Here is a 16,551-nt window from a genome sequence, read left to right as displayed (position 1 = left end):
GTGCTTTGTACAGTATGTATTCTAATTTTTTTTTTTTTTTTTTTTTTTTTTTTTTGCACATAGGTTCAGTTTCCCTAAACTGATTTATTTGTACCAAATTTTTGTGTTGTACTAAAGTCCAGAGCACACAAGCTGTTTTGAAATTCCTGTTCTACAACACTACATCTGTACTGAACTCCTGGTGCATTTAAAAGGGTGCATTGATGGAAGTTCAAGCTTTGCTCCTCTGTCACAGCACCATCCTCCAGCTCAATGTAGCATCTTTTTAAACAGCACCACACAGTTAACAGGTGCCATTTGTTGTACTTTACACTATGTAGTAGTTTCCTGGCTCTACACATCCTCAGAGCTTTGTCTGTAGTTGTAATTAGTTTATACAAGTGTAATTACTCCTCCACAAACTGACAGTTCTTAGTTTATAATTTCCATTGTATTTATTACAGAGTGTTTTAGCGTTGGTATCATTGTATTTTCACCCAGCTGTTACATGAGCTTTAACAAAAAAAAAAAATAAATCTGTATAAAATGGTTTTTAAGTACTTAATGTATGTACCCATGCAGAAGTTGAGCAATAAATTGTATGCTGTTTGCACTGTCACAGCATCAATGGTTTTAAAAGTTTTAAGTTTTTTTTTAAATTAAATCTTTAAAATGGAACAATGTCATTTTTAAGTAACTTGACTTTGTTTCAGGAGAAAATACTTGAAAACTTGGTGAGTTCCTACATTCTTTTACCTACAGTGAGGAGTGTGCTGAATGTTCTAGTCAAACACAGCAGGTCTTACTTCTGGCTCCCAGGTACTGGCATGTCTTGGCAAGGACTTTATCTCAGCATTGGGGAACAGATGTCTCCTCTCAAAACTCAGCAAAGCTACACTGTCTTCCTTGAGGGAAATAAAGGCAAATTTGGTAAAGACTTGCTAACCCTCATCAACTTAGCTGATAAATATTGTCCCTTAAAGGCTTCAAGTTAGCCAGGCTTACAGCAACTCCCTGAAAAGGTTTGTACAATCAGGGTTTGTGTTTCTGGTTCTGTGGAGAAGTTTTGGTGGGTTTTGGGTCTATATTTTTGCAGTGAGGTATTTCATACTGTAACAGCTGGCTGGTTTGTTTAATCTGTAAAAGAAGCTCCTTCAGATGCTGGGGATTTTTTTATGTTTAGCTCATTTTTCCTGTGGGTGAGTGTGAATTCTCTGTTGTCAGTTCCAACACAGATATGCCCTCATGGCAACCTTTAAATATTGTATGTACAGTGCAATTAAATCCACTATTCCTATATCACTTCTCACACAGCAATTTTAAGCAAGAACTCTTCTACTACCAAGATAAACTAATTAAGAGTTGCACTTTTGTGAGGCAGAGGAGGCTGTATTAGTAATGGACTTCATTAGCAGCAGCTTGGTTTTATGTAATTGTTCTCAATTTAAGTCTCATCCCTCAGTCTTGGCACCTCCACAGCGTTTGGCCGGTGAAACCTGGATTTCTTGCTGGGCACTGCACTGTTTATAGCACTGGAAGATGCTACAAGGTGCAGAGCCTGCTGTCAGCTCCTGCTCTGCCTGGAAGCAGACCTTACTTCAGTTGTAAGGTAAAAGCTGACTGGTGAAATATTTAATCATTCTTTAATTCTGGTTCTGTCAGTGTGGAGATGGAGTAACGAGGCTCCACCAGTGACTGTGGCCCTGTGGAAGATTAGGAATGCTGTCCACAGCTCCTTCCCAGGGTTCACATCCTCCAGAAGCTCATCATGTACATCTCTAAAAGGAGCTGCACTGTTTTCTGTTTCTAATTACTTTTCCCAGTGCATAGAAAGAGTATTTTATATGCCACCATATTTTATCAAGCCAGCAACACCAACACTGCAAACACAACTGAAGAAAGAGTCTTCCCTTGCTTAATGTATTTAAATTCCCAGTTATTTATGTCAGGTTTAGTGCAGGCATTCTCTAACTTGGCCTTTTTCAGGAAACCTGAACCTCTGATGTGTTTTTTAGAGATTTTCTTGTGCTTTGTGAGCTTTCCAATCCGTGATTTCTGGCTAATGATGTTAGATTGGCTTAGCAGCAACAGCCCCAGCACAGATGCAGAGGAGCCTCAGCATCCAACTGTTCCACCAGGAAAACTTCACTAAACCACTCTGACTTCATCCCAGCTTCCTCTGGGTAGAGCCCAACATTACCCCAGCCCTGCTAGGAAGGTAAAAAGTAATTGAGAAACTTTATTGGTGATGATAAAAGTGCTGTGGAGATCCCAGCAGCTATGCCCCTGACATGTCAAAATGATGGAACAGATATTTTAGAGAGAAAAACAGCCTCACACCATTATAGCAGCTCTCAAAGACTCTGGTCATCTTCACTAGTGATATTTGCCCAAGTTTTAGAAGAAGTGGCTTTGGCTGTACTGGAAAGAAGCTATCTGAAGTCTGGATCTAAGTCGGTCTGCTTCTAATTCTTGAAAAAAGGTGTCATCATCATTGTGCATGATTGCTGCCTGCAGTTGCTGTATTTCCTTTTCCATCTTTGCTCTCAGTTCTCTTCTTGTTTTTTGTAGCATCTAAAGAAAATACTGATATTAGCCACAGCATGTAAAAAGAAAAGGCAATTGGAAAAAATTAAGAATACTTACTTGTGCTTGTGCTTTCTCTCTGGTTTGGATTTCTTGGAATTCTTGAGATATAGCTTCTGCTAGCATGGAAAACTAAACAAAACGTGTGTGAGTTGAACTAACTAAAGAAAGACTTCTAAGTGGAAAAATATGATCTGCCTGATCCAGATGAAGCTTTACCTGATCTTTGTAGTAGTTCTCCAGAGACTCCAGCTCATTCTGGTGCTCTCTCCGTTGCTCATCACGCTTCTCTTGAGCATAAGCTCTCAGGTCCCTCAGTCTTTGCTTCTGAATTTCTAAGCCTTCCTCAAATAAGTTTTTAAATATCTGCCAGCAATTAAAAAAAGGACATCTAAAGTTTTTTCCAGGAACTTGTAAGTATACATTTATATTTCTCAGCTGCTTTATCTCCTGATGGAATGGTGTTTACATGAGGATAGGCCACAGCCATGAAAAAGCACAATTATGTACCTGGAAATGGTGCTGCAGATACAGCTGAGCTGGATTTGTATTACTCATTTAGCTGAAATTTTGATAGATAAAATATTTTTTCATGTTAGTTTAGTCAGATGACCCAACTGTGCAAGCCAGGGCCTTTGAACATGCACTGTGATTTACAACCCACCCTGTACTCTGCAGTCTGACTTCAGGACCTTCATCCAGGTTTCCAGCAGCAGGAAATCCAGCCTGGACTCAGGCTTTCCATTTCTCCACATGAACACTTACCAGCTGTAGCTCACAGCTTGAGGCAAACAGTTCTCAAATCCCTACCAGTGGATTATGCAGTAAACTTCTCATCTTTTATTTTGAAAGGTGACAACTGTGTATCTGCTCTTGCAGAGTGTAATAACTCTCCTTGCTTTCTCTCACTCTGATGTCCAGCCCTAATTAGATCGTATCTGTCACAAAGTCCACTTTATTTAACAAACATAACTGAATAACAAAGCTGCCTGTTTGATCAGTTCCCTTAACTGAAGATTTAGATTGTTTTCTTTGGATGGTGACTGTAGGAACAACTTCTTAATCCTACTGTTTCTGAAAACTCATTTCCCCAATTTCTCATGTTACCCAGCCCTGTTTTTCCACACTGATACTTCACCCTTTCTCTCTTCTTAGCCCCATAAATCATCCTTTCTTGTTTCACAGTGGTTTGCCCTGCACTGGATCCACATTTCCAGAGAAGGAACCGTTTCATCTCTGGCCTTGACTGATCAATCACTTCATGTGGCTCTGTGCTCTGGTCACCACACTCGTAGCATTGAACTACCAGACCTCGGCACTGGGGTCCTGACAGGAATTCCCCCTTTGCAGAGCAAGACCCCTCATGCTCACCTTCTCCTCCCGTGTCCTGGCCCGCAGCAGCTTGGCCCGGAGCTGGACCCTGTAATCCTGGTAGTATTTCCTGGCCCGGGCCACCTGCTGCCGCCGCTCCGTCACCTTGTTCTGGGCCCAGCGCTGGCGGTACGTGCGCTGCTTGAGTTCTTGCTAAAGGGAGAGCAGCAGCTGTCAGACCACCAAACTGCCAACTCCTGCAGGCAGAGCTTTGTTAGTCAGGGTCCTTTACTAAGATCTCCACACCCCGGCTCTGCAGTTATGGTTAAAGTGTTAGTTGCCACTGATGTAGCAAAGTCATGTCACTATAGAATTGAGGAGTCAGCACACAACCTATAGTTCCTCCTCCCTGCACTTTTTTAGAATTTGTTTTACCTTTCAGAGCAACAATGCAGTGTAATAATACTACTCCATTCCTATGACCCCAGTAGCTGCACAACAAACAGATTATGTTGCATTTTGAGACCACAGCTACTCAAAAAGCATAAAGTTGTCATAAGACAAAAAAGCCACTTTCATGATCTAGGAATATGCATTCTAGATAGCTCCATGTAAAATCTCTGCATTATGTAACAAATAGTCTTCAAAGAACATACCAGTCTCTTGCTGTGATCTTGATCTTTCTTAATAATTGCAGCAAGCAGTTCCTGTTTCTTCAAGGCTTGTTCAACCTGGAGGTTTAAAAAAAAAAAAAAAAAAAAAAAAGCTAATTACTTGCATCATGCTGCAGAATAAACTGTCCTATATAGCAGCTTTAAATATTGCCCCCCTGCTGTGTTTTGGGGTTTGGGTTGAGAATTGCTGTGTATAAGTTAATCAATTTTGCATCTCATAACTCACTTTTAAACTAAAAGACTGTTCAGAACTAGCAGTGGAAACTACAAAATGCTTTAAAAAAAGCAATAGCTACCCTAGGCAGTACTTGAGAAACCAGTATAAAAGAAAGACCATAATATTCAAGTAGCTAATGTAAAGTTGAACCTATGTACATAAATCTATACATGCTATTTAAGAGAACATCCTTCCAGGTTGTGCTGTGGGTGTGCAGGTGCCCTGTCAGGGGATCTCTGCTGACATTTAGCAGATAAGAATGAGAACACTCACTTCATCCTGGAGTTTTGGTCTAGGTCTGGCAGAAGGTGCTCTAAGGTGAGCAGTCTGTGCAAGCTGCCGCTGCCACATTTTATTCAGAGTGCGAGGGGAAATGTGCAGGTGGGGAAACTCCTCCAGGAGCTGCAAGAGGAGGTCATTGTCTCTTATTGTCACTGTAAGATAAAGAAAAGGTAAGCAATAAATTCCTGGAGAATACATTTTTAATTGTAAATTCATCCAGACTGTGTCAGCCTAAGTCAGGAAATATTTTACACTGAACACTGTATAAAATGACCATGCTGCTGTTACCATGTCAAGTTCAGCCCAGCAGGACATATCCTGCCAGCACAGGAGCAGAGAAAGCAATCCCAATCTTTCGGTTTTTTTCTGAAGGATTGATTTTATAGCTCAGGTGTCATTTCCCTACCACCACCCTATCCAGCTAAGACAGGTATGCCCCTTCTTTCTTCATGTGGTTCTGACCACCACTAATCAGTGATTGCTTTCTCTCTCCCTGGTTGCAGTAACTTAAAATAAAGTCAGCACAGCAGTGGCAATGACAGATCCAGGTCAAGTAAACAGGTGCAATATAAACTGGTTTGCAACCAGCTCATTCCCATTACATCTTTGATCTTTCTGGCAGGAAGAGATGATGGGGAGATGAAACAAAAGGATATTTACCAAGTATATGGTCTTCAAAAACTGGAAAAAAATAAGGCATTGTAGCTGAGCAACATCCAGGTATGTAGGAGATTATCTGGTGATCTTATCCATAGGCATGCAAAGTGCTGGTTACCAAAACTGGGCCTGGGATTTGCAGCTTGGCTTTCCTAGAGCATCACTTGCTCAGCAGATCCAGTGGCAGCATTAACACCACAGTCCAGGGTCCTGACAGATCCTGCTCTGTGATCTGTATGTGGCCCAGCTCAAGCCACAGGCCCAATTATAAGTCTGATACATGCTCAGAAAAATAACAAAAGGAGAGCTCAAACTGTTGTGGAATAAGCACAGGAGGAGCAGCAATGGAAACAAGCCCTGAAAATAATCCAAGGGATTTTAAGGAAGTAGCAAATGGGTCACAATTTGATTGCACTGGTGGTTTACATTTACTTAAAGCATTATCTTCCCTAACAAAAATCCAGACATATAGAGGTCAGAAGAAGGGAAAATGCTACAGCTGACTGGTATATGTTGGACTGGTGCCTTTATTCTTGGAGTTCAACACATGCTTTCAAAAGATGCCAGTTTTCCACCAAGTATAGTTTTGCAGTTCTTACTTGGAGCTGCTTGCTTTGGCTTCATGATCCCTCGTTTTGGAATCCACTGGCTGTATTTGGGATACTGAGGTGTGGTTTTTCTAGAATAAACTTTCTCTGGCTGAGACACTTTTGGAGGTTCTTGAAAGACGCTTTCTTTGTACTTTTGTTCCTTGGGAGCAGATGTAAAACAGATGGAGAACAGGTATGAGAAGGGAAACACTGATGGAACACAGTTTGGCCATCAGAACTTAAATGTCTTTCAGACTTTAGAATGAGAACTTGGACATATTGCATTGGATTCTCCAGAAGACCAGAATTTACAAAATGCAGGTCAGAGTTCAAATAAAGGTTAAATCTCATTATTGCATAACCTTAGCTGTTCTGCAGCACTTAATATTAGTAAGTTACTACTTCAGTTGTACAGTGTTGTACATATGCCACCAGAAGTCAAGGAGGCTTTGTATCCAAAAGTGTCCGGACAGACCATCTAGACAAATTTAAAAGGAAAAAATCAACCAAACAAAACACAGCCAGCAATCCCCACAGTGCATCACCTACCACTTCTTTGGCAGCTTCTCTGAGCTTGGAAAGTCTATCCTTCTCCCTTGCTTCAAAATTTCTTAGTTCACCTTCATAAGCTTTAGTGACCAGCTAGGAAACAAAAATAAAAGGACTTGTCAGAGGAAATAATCAGTCCATACAGTCACCTTGTTAACCTGTTTGCTGCATGGGTCAAAGTAGCTTCTTCCACTTTAAACTCTTCTTTGTAAAATTCGGTGTTTAAGTCTCTTCCTCAGCAAGCTACAGATAAAACAGCATATGAGAACAAAAGGGGACCAGATGCCCTCATTACATAAAAGTGTTCTGTTTTCTTGGTTTTAGTATAACTGTTGGTAGGAATTACCACAAGGTCCAATATAAAAACTACCTTTGCTTTTCTTGTTCTTTCATCCCTTTCTTCCCGCAGGTGGCTGCGAATTGTCTTTATTTGCTCTCTTACATCACCACGCAGTTTCTGTTCCTGGTGCTGAGATGAGGGTGAGGCTGGAGAGAGGGACCGTGGCCTGCCTGGGTGCCTTGGACGGGATGCGTCTATGGGGAAAGATCGTTCACTGAGTGTCTAATTTGAGACAAATCAGTGAAGTGGATTGTCACTAGGCTCTCATTTCAAACCACAGTCCTTTGAGCTTGTGTTCTGTCCCTCCCTCCACTTTCTATACATTTTTTACTGCAACTGTTTGCCTTTTTTTTTTTTTTTTTTTTGGCAAAGGTTTACCACAGTTTAAGTGTTAAACAGAAACTTGGTTACTGTAGCTCAGGTTTGGATCAAAGACAAAATAGAAGTGAGCTAGCAATACAGAACTTAGTAACTAACTGTAATTTAGTGTAGCAGCTTTACATGAAAAGGTTTCTTTTACATTTGTTTCCATCCCAATACTGGCACAAAGATTGTTACCTCTCCGAGCTCTCCTTGGGCCATAGTCCATGACACTGTCACTGTGCTGGGACAGACAGTCCTCATCTCTCAGCTCCTCTTCTCTTGTGTGCTCACCCAAAGCTCTCTTCAACATCTAAGGGATAGATTTTTTTTTTGTGGGGGTCAGGTTCAATAGACAGTTCTAAAGTTTAAATGAACTAAAGCCAGGTGTTAGTTGCAGATTTCCTTTTCATCATATTGCAGTGATATTCTTGTTCTCTTCACTGTCATTACTAAAGCTGCATTGCTGAGCTCAACAAAGAAGAGATTGCACTTACTAAATCTAGTTCATTTAGCCTGCGAGACACATGTTCTGATACTTCATGAAAGTCTTGCTCAGGCACCTTCTCCTTTGTTGTTCTGTGGGAATCTTCAACTGAATCTGTGGTGGAATTTTCATATCTGCTAAAGCAAAAAAGACAGATTTCATTTCTGTTCCAAAAACTTGATGATGAGCATTATCTCACACAATTCCAGTTCACTTTTTGCCTAAGCACATTTTATAGGATTAAGTAAAGCAGAATGTGTAAAGTCCTATAAGCATATTTAACCAAATGAGTGTATATCAGGAGAAACAGGAAATCTTTCTGTTAAAATTAATCTTTCACTGTCACACAGCCAAGGAAAGAAAGATCTTATTTAAAAAGGGAGGTGAGGGCTGGCTGGCCATGGAAATCAAAGTGCCAGTGTGGTTCAATACCAAAAATCTGAACTTGCCTTGTTGTTCTAGGCTGGTGCTGAGATTCAGGTCTTGAGGTTTGTGAGAGCTTTTCCCCAAAAGAGGTGGATGTAGAAGACTCACATACCAGAGGCACCTAGGAAAATGAGTAATTGAAGGTTTTATAGATCATGTGAATAGAGATGCTGTAATAGAACCATCACAAACCCTGTGAGTATAGATATATAAAAATAGTTATATTTCTAGGCTCCTGACTGTAGATAGTGGGCTTTTAGAGAATTAATGTTTAAAGAAATGGACTAGCAAAAATATGGAAGATCAGTTCACAGCTAAACTACTGAACCAGAACAGGGTCTAAGTTAAGGTAATGAGTTATCTCCACATTCCACCTCATCAGCCTGAGACTGATGCCAGGCAGTGGAAATCAGCTGAATTTCCTTTAGTACAGACTGAGCTGTAGTTCACAGCAAGCCAAAAGAGAACAGACTTGTCCTTGTGCCATTTAGCTGCACTGGTTTAGTTCTGCCTGGTAACTTCTCTGCTCAAACTGGAGTAACTTGGGCTTGGCATGAACATACTGGGAAAAGCACCAATGGAAAATGAGTTTCAGAGATAATGTAGAAGTAAAAGCTGTTTAAACTATTGGAACAAGCAAAGTCTGTGAGTACCTCTTGTGGCTGTAGAAGGCAAAATTGTGTTACCAGAGAAAGAACCTTCCTTTACAGACACATTTCTATGGGTGCAGATTAATAACTCCTGATCAGTTTGTGGGTTTTGCATTATTCAGTTTTTGAAAAGCAAAGGACAATGCAAGAAAAAAGGAGAGAATATAATAAGCAGTTCATGGATCTTTAAAAAATTAGTAAATCTGAGTTTTATTGGCCAAAACCCCCCAAATTATCACTAATTTAGAATGCTGACACACTTCAGAGAAAGGACATGACTGTACTCCTGTGCTTTGTACATTTTTGATTAAAAAGCAAGATAAGCAGTAACTGGTTGGCTGTGATAAATAGAACTCTGTGGGTGCTGGCTCTGTACATTTTGGAGCAAACAGCTCCAGGAAGAACTAAGAACTGACATGACTCACAGACTGCACATAATCACAGTCTAACAACAGTGCATCACTCATGGAGTACTGGGGAAAGAAAGTCCAAAGCAGGTTTGAAATAAGCCCAGATGTGCCACAAGATAACAGACAAATTAAGCAGAAATCAAAAAATATTGATTGAAATTCCAGAAATAAAGATGCAACATATACCTTTGTCACATTGTCCTCAGCATCACCTCCCAGCATTTCTCCCACTGCAGAAGCAGATGACAGGTAAGTGTGACTTAATGGCACTGTGCCTACTAATATGGGCAACAAGGAAAAAAAAAATGTGAGCCAGGGCCTGTGGATCCAAATTATTCAGAGAATTGAATGACAAAGCAACTGTGGTTACCCAGTTGTGGCATTCATTTTGGTAATTTCTCCAGCCTTCAATGTTCAGTGTCATGGGAATGCTATGGAAACTAAAAAAGGTAAGCAGTGTTTCCAAGGCAACAGAGAAAATGAGCAGTGAAAAAAAAATAGCTTCTAAACCTTTTCTACAATAGCAGTTAATAGCTTTTTCTTAGAATTGAAACTGGCTTGTTTGGTCCATGGTTCTCTGCTCAGAATAAGCTCAGCCATGGGACTTATCTGCTGGAAGAGATTTCTGTGGTATAGGCCCATCTTAACGGGATTAACTAAGAAAGGAGTTGAACTGGGGACATGGATTACTTTTTTTTCCAGTGCAGGGAATAGATTAAAAGTAACCTATTTTTTTTTCCCCTCTGTAAAGCAGAGATAGAAATATGAACTTGTGGCTGTATTTAAAAAAAATGCACTAGTAGATTCAAAACAATGTTTCTTGTGGTGCCAGTAAAAATAAACGCAACATTATAACACTTAAGAGTTACCCTAGAGGATGCAAAATTTTCTCTCACCAGGGATCTTTCTTGATGGAGGAAGACCATCAGAATCATCATCAAATTTTTGGGTAAGTGACTTTTCAATCTGAAATAAAAAGCAAGATGAGTTCTATGAATTCACAGGAGAGTGCTGACAGGAAGGTCATACATTAGGTCTGTCTGCAAATGGAATCAATACTGATCTTATAGATAGATTAAAAAATCACTATAATTATTGTTTACTGTAAATTGTGCAGTTGCATTGACTGTGGATATGTGTATGTATAAATGTATAAAACAAACACGTCCCTCTAACTAAATTCCTCTCTAGACACTTAATGAAGAATGAATGCACAATCCAAAACTCCTGGAACTGAGATAAACTGACACACTCAAAAGTGTTCTTCAGGAACCAGCTACTCCCATTCTGCAAGTAAACAAGGAGGTTTTCAAATGAAAGCAGAATTGGTTACTAAAACAAAATGAAATAATCAAAGGGTAGGTTTTTCCTTACAGTAGGAATGTTCACTGCTTGACTGCAAGCCAGAGCTGCTGCCTGCCTGTCTGAGCTGTGGTAATCTCTCCATCCCGGATCCGAGGGCTGGAACGGGGGCAGCAGAGGAATTGCCTGCTGGATTGGCTCCCCCAGTTTTGTAGCAATGGCACTCAGACTTCCCTGGTGAGGTCCAGTAGCATAAACAGACTCCAACTCTCCTGAAGAGGCAAATACAAAGAACTTGAAGTGTTATCTGGGAAAGCAGAATATGTTTTGTTGTGCATTGTGTGTACATAATAAAGGGAAGTGTCTTGAAAGCTGATGTGAGCTGCCACCTTTGTTGGATTGCATAGGACAGCACTGTAACATTTTTCAGCCTTGAGAACATGATTTGGGATGTGAGGATCTTCCACAAGGACTTTTTAGTGTTTTGAACCACAAAAGAGAACACAAACCACAATTAAAAACAGCCTAGCTGAAGCCAAATTCTAGTTAAGCAGAAATAGCCCAGATCATGAAGGTTTGCCTACTCTGAGAGACTACAATATCACATTTCTGATATAATTTATTTAAAAACATGACTAAAGTGTTTCCATTCATGACTAAAGCTCTCCTCCACACTACCCTAGTTCCCTACACTCCTAAATCAAAATCAGGATGAGCTTTCAGAAGAATCAATACTCACCATCTTCCCTTTCCTTTACAATCCCCCTTTCACTCTCTGAGAACTGTCTGGGTAATGCTGCAAGAGCCTCTGGGCTTTCAGATTCTTCTACGTCTGTGTCCTTTTCTGCTAGACACAGTACAGGCACCTGAAATTCTAGAAGTGGATGTTTAAAAAGATTAAATTAAGATCTATAAACCGTCTTTCTATGAACTGTTGAGATGGACAATTTTAATATCTGCTAATTGCTTGGTGTCAGGAATCCATACAAAGTTCCAAGTCTGTTAAATTCTTATTTGTAATTCCAGTCAATGAAATGTTCATACTTCATAGTATTTCTTTATGCCTCTACTTGAGGAGATGAATCATCAATAAGAATAGGAAGAATTGGAATATTCTTATAGAAAAATAGGAAATAAGAATGAGCTCCATTTAAGTCATCTGCACATTATTCATTTCAGAGCCATCTATGAAGTTTTGAAGGGGCACACACTCCTAACAAGTCTTCTTAAAGAATGAACCTATTAATCTTTTTACAGTCTTAAATAATACATCTTACACTGCAACAAATGATAAAAGTCTTCAGAATTCTCCTATTTGATTGAACAAGATAAAATGCATTTATAGAATTGAATTAGAACTCATAAAACAAACCTTTATCCAAGTAAGGTAGGGTAGGAGTCATGAAAAATAATACCTGGAATATTTACTTTCAGAAATTTAAACTTCAGCAAGATGCATTTGCTTATTGTGGGTCGTCTGGGGATTTTTTAGTAAGGATTTAAAACAGTATTTATGTGAAAGAAAAGTAGCTTTTTAAAAGAAACAACAACAACAACAAAAAAAAAAGCCTAGAAGTCTTAATACAGAAGAGTCTTAAATTTTTTTCTCACCCAAACTCACCTTCCTCTCTCTTGGAAAATGAATAAGCAGTATCTCCAAGTTTAATTAATTCACTGGTAGATTCTGAGCCATCTGTATCACAAGTTAGAATAAAATATTCTGACTGGGACCTAAGGGGAACACAAAGCCATTAAATATTTCCTGTCTCAGCCCACGAGGTGGAGCTGCCGAGGAGCCGTGCAGGACATGGCCCTGCTGCCACAGGGCAAACCAGAGCAGGAGTCACTGCCACAAACTGAACTCAGCTGAACAAACCAATCTTTAAAATACAGACTTTAAAACCCACCAAAGTTCTCAAATTGTTTCATTCCACGCAAAAAGTAAACTTAAGGGAAACAAGATCAGCAACTCTTCAAGGGCAAAAGAAGGCCCAGATGTAATTTTAGCCCAAGCAGTGGAGCACCTCACATTCCTCCTGCAAATGTAATCAGTAGGTGTCTATATGACAAAAAACCTACTACTTTCTCTACAGATACACAAAGACAGTCAATCATTAGGTGAAAGCAAATATTCAGAATTGTTCTTACCTTTCAGCTGATGAGAGTAGTGTATGTTGTGTAAGTTGATCAGCAGTGCTTTCCACCTGCTCTTGAGATGCAATTTGAATTTCATCACTGGACAGTGCATTTATCTCAGCTGTCAATAACCAAGAGATAATTATTTTCAGGAAAACTACCTCTACCTATAAACTAACAGGTACTACTTCCAATATCACCAAAACAGTTTATGTGTAATATCAACATTGTAGTGTTTTATTCTAATCCTAAATCATCTGACTCAGAGGGTGAAAAGCAACTAACAAAGGAGGAATTGTCTAGAGTAGGTTTCTGCCACAAGAATGAAGCATAAATATTAGGTAAGTTTGAGGGAAATTATCTATTTTATTATCTTTTATGAAAATAAGGAATACAAATATTCAGCTTCACTACTGAAATTTCCTCCCCCAGGGTCAGTTTTGTCTTTCTCTTCTCTCCATTGTCAGGGTTATAAGTAACAAAAAAAGCCCCAAATAAATCTTTGCTACACTGGAAACACTTTGGGTTTACATCTCACCTCCAGTCTGAGAAGATGCTTCACTGACTTCTCTAAGATACTCTAACAAACCATCAAATATTTCAAGGAGGTTTTTGATAGATTCCTTGTCTCCTTTCACAATGTTCTCACCTTAAGAGAAGGTAATGACACATATTAGTAATTAGTACTCCACAGAAGAAGAATTCTCAAAAGCAGGCATTTTCTGCTGAAGAGTGCTTGGAAATTCTTGTAAAAGTGTCATCTCAGAAGATACCTGGTCACTTATTTATAAAGGTAAGCTTATCTATAAACTCATCTATATAGGTAAGTTTAAAGTACATTTTAAGTGTTCTATATTTACATCTTTTCAGTTCTAATAAGTGAAAGTTTATTGATGCAGCAACTGCTTCCACACCCACAAAATAAATATTCTGGGATATTTTCAGGAACAATTGGTATTTAGTATTTTTCTAATTCATAAAACTATAACATGAAGCAATCTGTGGAGTGGCAGTAGGATTGCAAACACCAGCCACTGTGTACAGGCACCAAGTCACAGTGACTTATTATCAAGCAGTTTTCATTCTTTGCAGGTTATGCTGTGTGAGGCCACACACAGGAATACTCAGGGAAAGCCATTATTTCTGTACAAATAACAAATAACACAGTTCAACTCTTTACTCACTAACTTTTAAAAATATAGTAACACATTTGAAACTCCAGGGTCATGTCTTAAAACCCAGTGTCTAAGCCTGAGCCAGCAACAGATTTCAGGGAACACTGTGGCAGCCAAATGAAGAATGGCTGGATGTTAACTTTAACATTCCTTTCCCTTATTTATTCTCTGCCTGCTCTTTCAATCTATAACCTGATGTTCAAGGCAATGGGTCAGTGTTCTGATGACATCCTCCACCGTAAGAAGATATTCCATGCAAGCATGAAAGCAAATTGTGTAACACCTGGTTCCTTAAGTGATCAAATTAAACCACACACATTCAGCTGTGTTTGTCTCATTAAACCAAGCACTTACCTGTGATGTGAGACAAGCTGACTTGCAAATAATCCAGTGCCAGGGAATCTATTATTGCTTGTACATTGTGTGCATCATCTTCTTGGCTTCTGGGAGTAGCAATGAAATCTATTTAAAAGAAATAGTAGATTTTAGTGGATAGCTTGTTGCAAGTACCTTAATGAAACTACTTTGACTTCTGCTTACAAGTTAATATCTGTTCAGTACCACAGATGGCTTTCAAGGCCTAGTTTACAGTAGTTTTGTTGTGGCTATCCCCATAGCTGCCATTCTTAGCAGTCCAAAGGTAAAATAAAATTGGCTAATATTACTTAAATCTTCTTAAAGAATGACAATCTTCTATTTTTGTCTTTGGAAGGACACAAATATTTTAAATCCCTACATGTGTAGTAAGTTTTACAAGTTGCAATTTTATTTAGCTACAAAATATACAGAGACAATAATAAAAAACAGATTTAGCAATTATCATTCCTACCTGGTACTTCTTCTCCTAAGATTGACTCATAAAGATGAACAAACACACCAGCACCACATTCTGAGAGATGCTTTATGTGCTGGTTTATGCGACAGGTCCTTAAAAGATCATTGGCAACATCAACCCAATCTATTTCGAAGAAAAACATTATTGTCAGAACTGAAAGACAAAGACCTGGTTATTTACAGTGAAAGGGAACCTCTGTAAGTGTCTTTGACTCCACCAGAGGTGGTCAAACCCAGGGGGCTGTCCCATCCATCCGAAATATTAAACATTGTTCAAGTGCAATCATAGCCCATCTGGACTTGGGAGGTGAAAGGCACTTGAAGTGTCACAGGCTGGGCAGGTTAATTTTTTCTTTCCATGTAATGAAACACAAACTTGAATCTGGTCTCACAGCCAGGATCCCCAAACCTTAACAAACCAAGCTTTGATACACCATTTATGAATGATCAGAAATGACAGGTACTTTTTTGGAAAACATGAGCTTCTCATACAAACCCAGACTCTCTAATAATCTTAGGCAATGACATCACTGCTAATGTAAATAGTGCTCATGAAATGAGCACTTATTAATTAATTATTTAAGGATTAGAGGAATACAGAGGTGGCCACACTGAGTACTCCATTGAGCACAATGAGCTGTGCATTAATATCCTAATTTTCCCCAAACTTTGAGTCCTGAGTTAAAAATGCCTTCAAGGACACGTATTTTAACAAGTATTAATTACTTCAATTTACTAGAGAAGGCATAAGTCACCTTTGGAAGGAAAAGGTATAGAATTACTACAACAGAAACTAATTTGTACAGTTTTCAGTCTTCTGTACACAGGAGCGTTACTTGTCCGGTTCTCTACTCCTCCATCAGTTCCAGACATCACTTTATTTTAATTTTCAGATGCATGAAAGATTAAAGTAGCATCTCCAGCATTTCAGGCTGTTGAATTGCTGTTCATCTGTAGCTTTATTAAAAGTGCCGCCAGGAAAGGAACAAAGACAAAAGAGGGTTAGGGGGAGGCAAACGTAAAGAGCTTAAAAAGCCGTAACACAAGAAAACGACAGCTTTAAAGAGCTGAATAAAATGGTGGCAGCGATGCGAGCAGCCGGGAGGTGATGAGGGAGAAGGAAGCTCTCTGGCTCGCCTCCCACGGGAGCAGGACCCGCCTGACCAACGGCCCCGCCGGGCCGGGCCCCAGCGAGCCGCGGTAGGAGCCCTCTGGGCCGGGCCCAGCCCTACCTGTGCCCTCAGCGCTGCCCATAGCGGCACCAACGGCCCGCGCCCGTCCCCGCCATTTAAACCGCGGCCTGCGCGCCCATTGGCCGGGCGCCGCAGGAAGGGGCGGGGCCGCACGGCCCTGGGGTGGGTCCGGTGCTTTGGGTCACGGCCGGTGTTACGGGAGCGGGGCGGGGCTGCTCCCCTCGGTAACGGGATTGGGAACCGCCCTGTGTTTGGATTGGGAGCGGCAACGGGAAGCAAAGAAAGAGCCCGTGCCCTAAAGCCGAGCCGCAGCGCCGGTGACGTGAATGGCGCCCCCGGTGCGGCACCGCCGTTCCCTGCCCGGTCGGTGCCGCCCCCGGGCCCCGCGGGCCG

The 16,551-nt window shown here is 40.3% G+C and overlaps 1 protein-coding gene across 3 annotated transcripts; it reads right to left on the bottom strand.

The window, feature by feature from the left end:
• Positions 1 to 19: 19 nt before the first annotated feature.
• On the bottom strand, positions 20 to 16,270 carry CEP95 (centrosomal protein 95). Of its 3 annotated transcripts, none has more exons than XM_083874591.1 (22): positions 16,198 to 16,270; positions 14,961 to 15,089; positions 14,486 to 14,593; positions 13,495 to 13,605; positions 12,969 to 13,077; positions 12,442 to 12,551; positions 11,560 to 11,694; positions 10,893 to 11,092; positions 10,415 to 10,484; positions 9,705 to 9,796; positions 8,482 to 8,579; positions 8,043 to 8,169; positions 7,744 to 7,858; positions 7,216 to 7,379; positions 6,846 to 6,938; positions 6,306 to 6,456; positions 5,041 to 5,201; positions 4,533 to 4,607; positions 3,937 to 4,089; positions 2,785 to 2,931; positions 2,626 to 2,697; positions 20 to 2,553 (listed from the first exon to the last, which is right to left on the bottom strand). In XM_083874591.1, the coding sequence occupies exons 1-22, from the start codon at positions 16,217 to 16,219 to the stop codon at positions 2,377 to 2,379; spliced, it is 2,619 nt and encodes an 872-aa protein (XP_083730717.1). In that variant the 5' UTR covers positions 16,220 to 16,270; the 3' UTR covers positions 20 to 2,376. The 3 variants fall into 3 exon arrangements, with proteins under 3 accessions (XP_083730717.1, XP_083730718.1, XP_083730719.1); XM_083874592.1 differs by having other exon boundaries at positions 8,043 to 8,166; XM_083874593.1 differs by having other exon boundaries at positions 9,705 to 9,748.
• Between the last annotated feature and the right edge of the window lie 281 nt (positions 16,271 to 16,551).

This window comes from Zosterops lateralis (assembly GCF_965231275.1).
Source record: "Zosterops lateralis genome assembly, chromosome: 18".
Lineage (NCBI taxonomy): Eukaryota > Metazoa > Chordata > Aves > Passeriformes > Zosteropidae > Zosterops > Zosterops lateralis.
The sequence above is the reverse complement of the archived record's forward strand: the minus strand, read 5'-3'. Positions and strand labels throughout refer to the sequence as shown.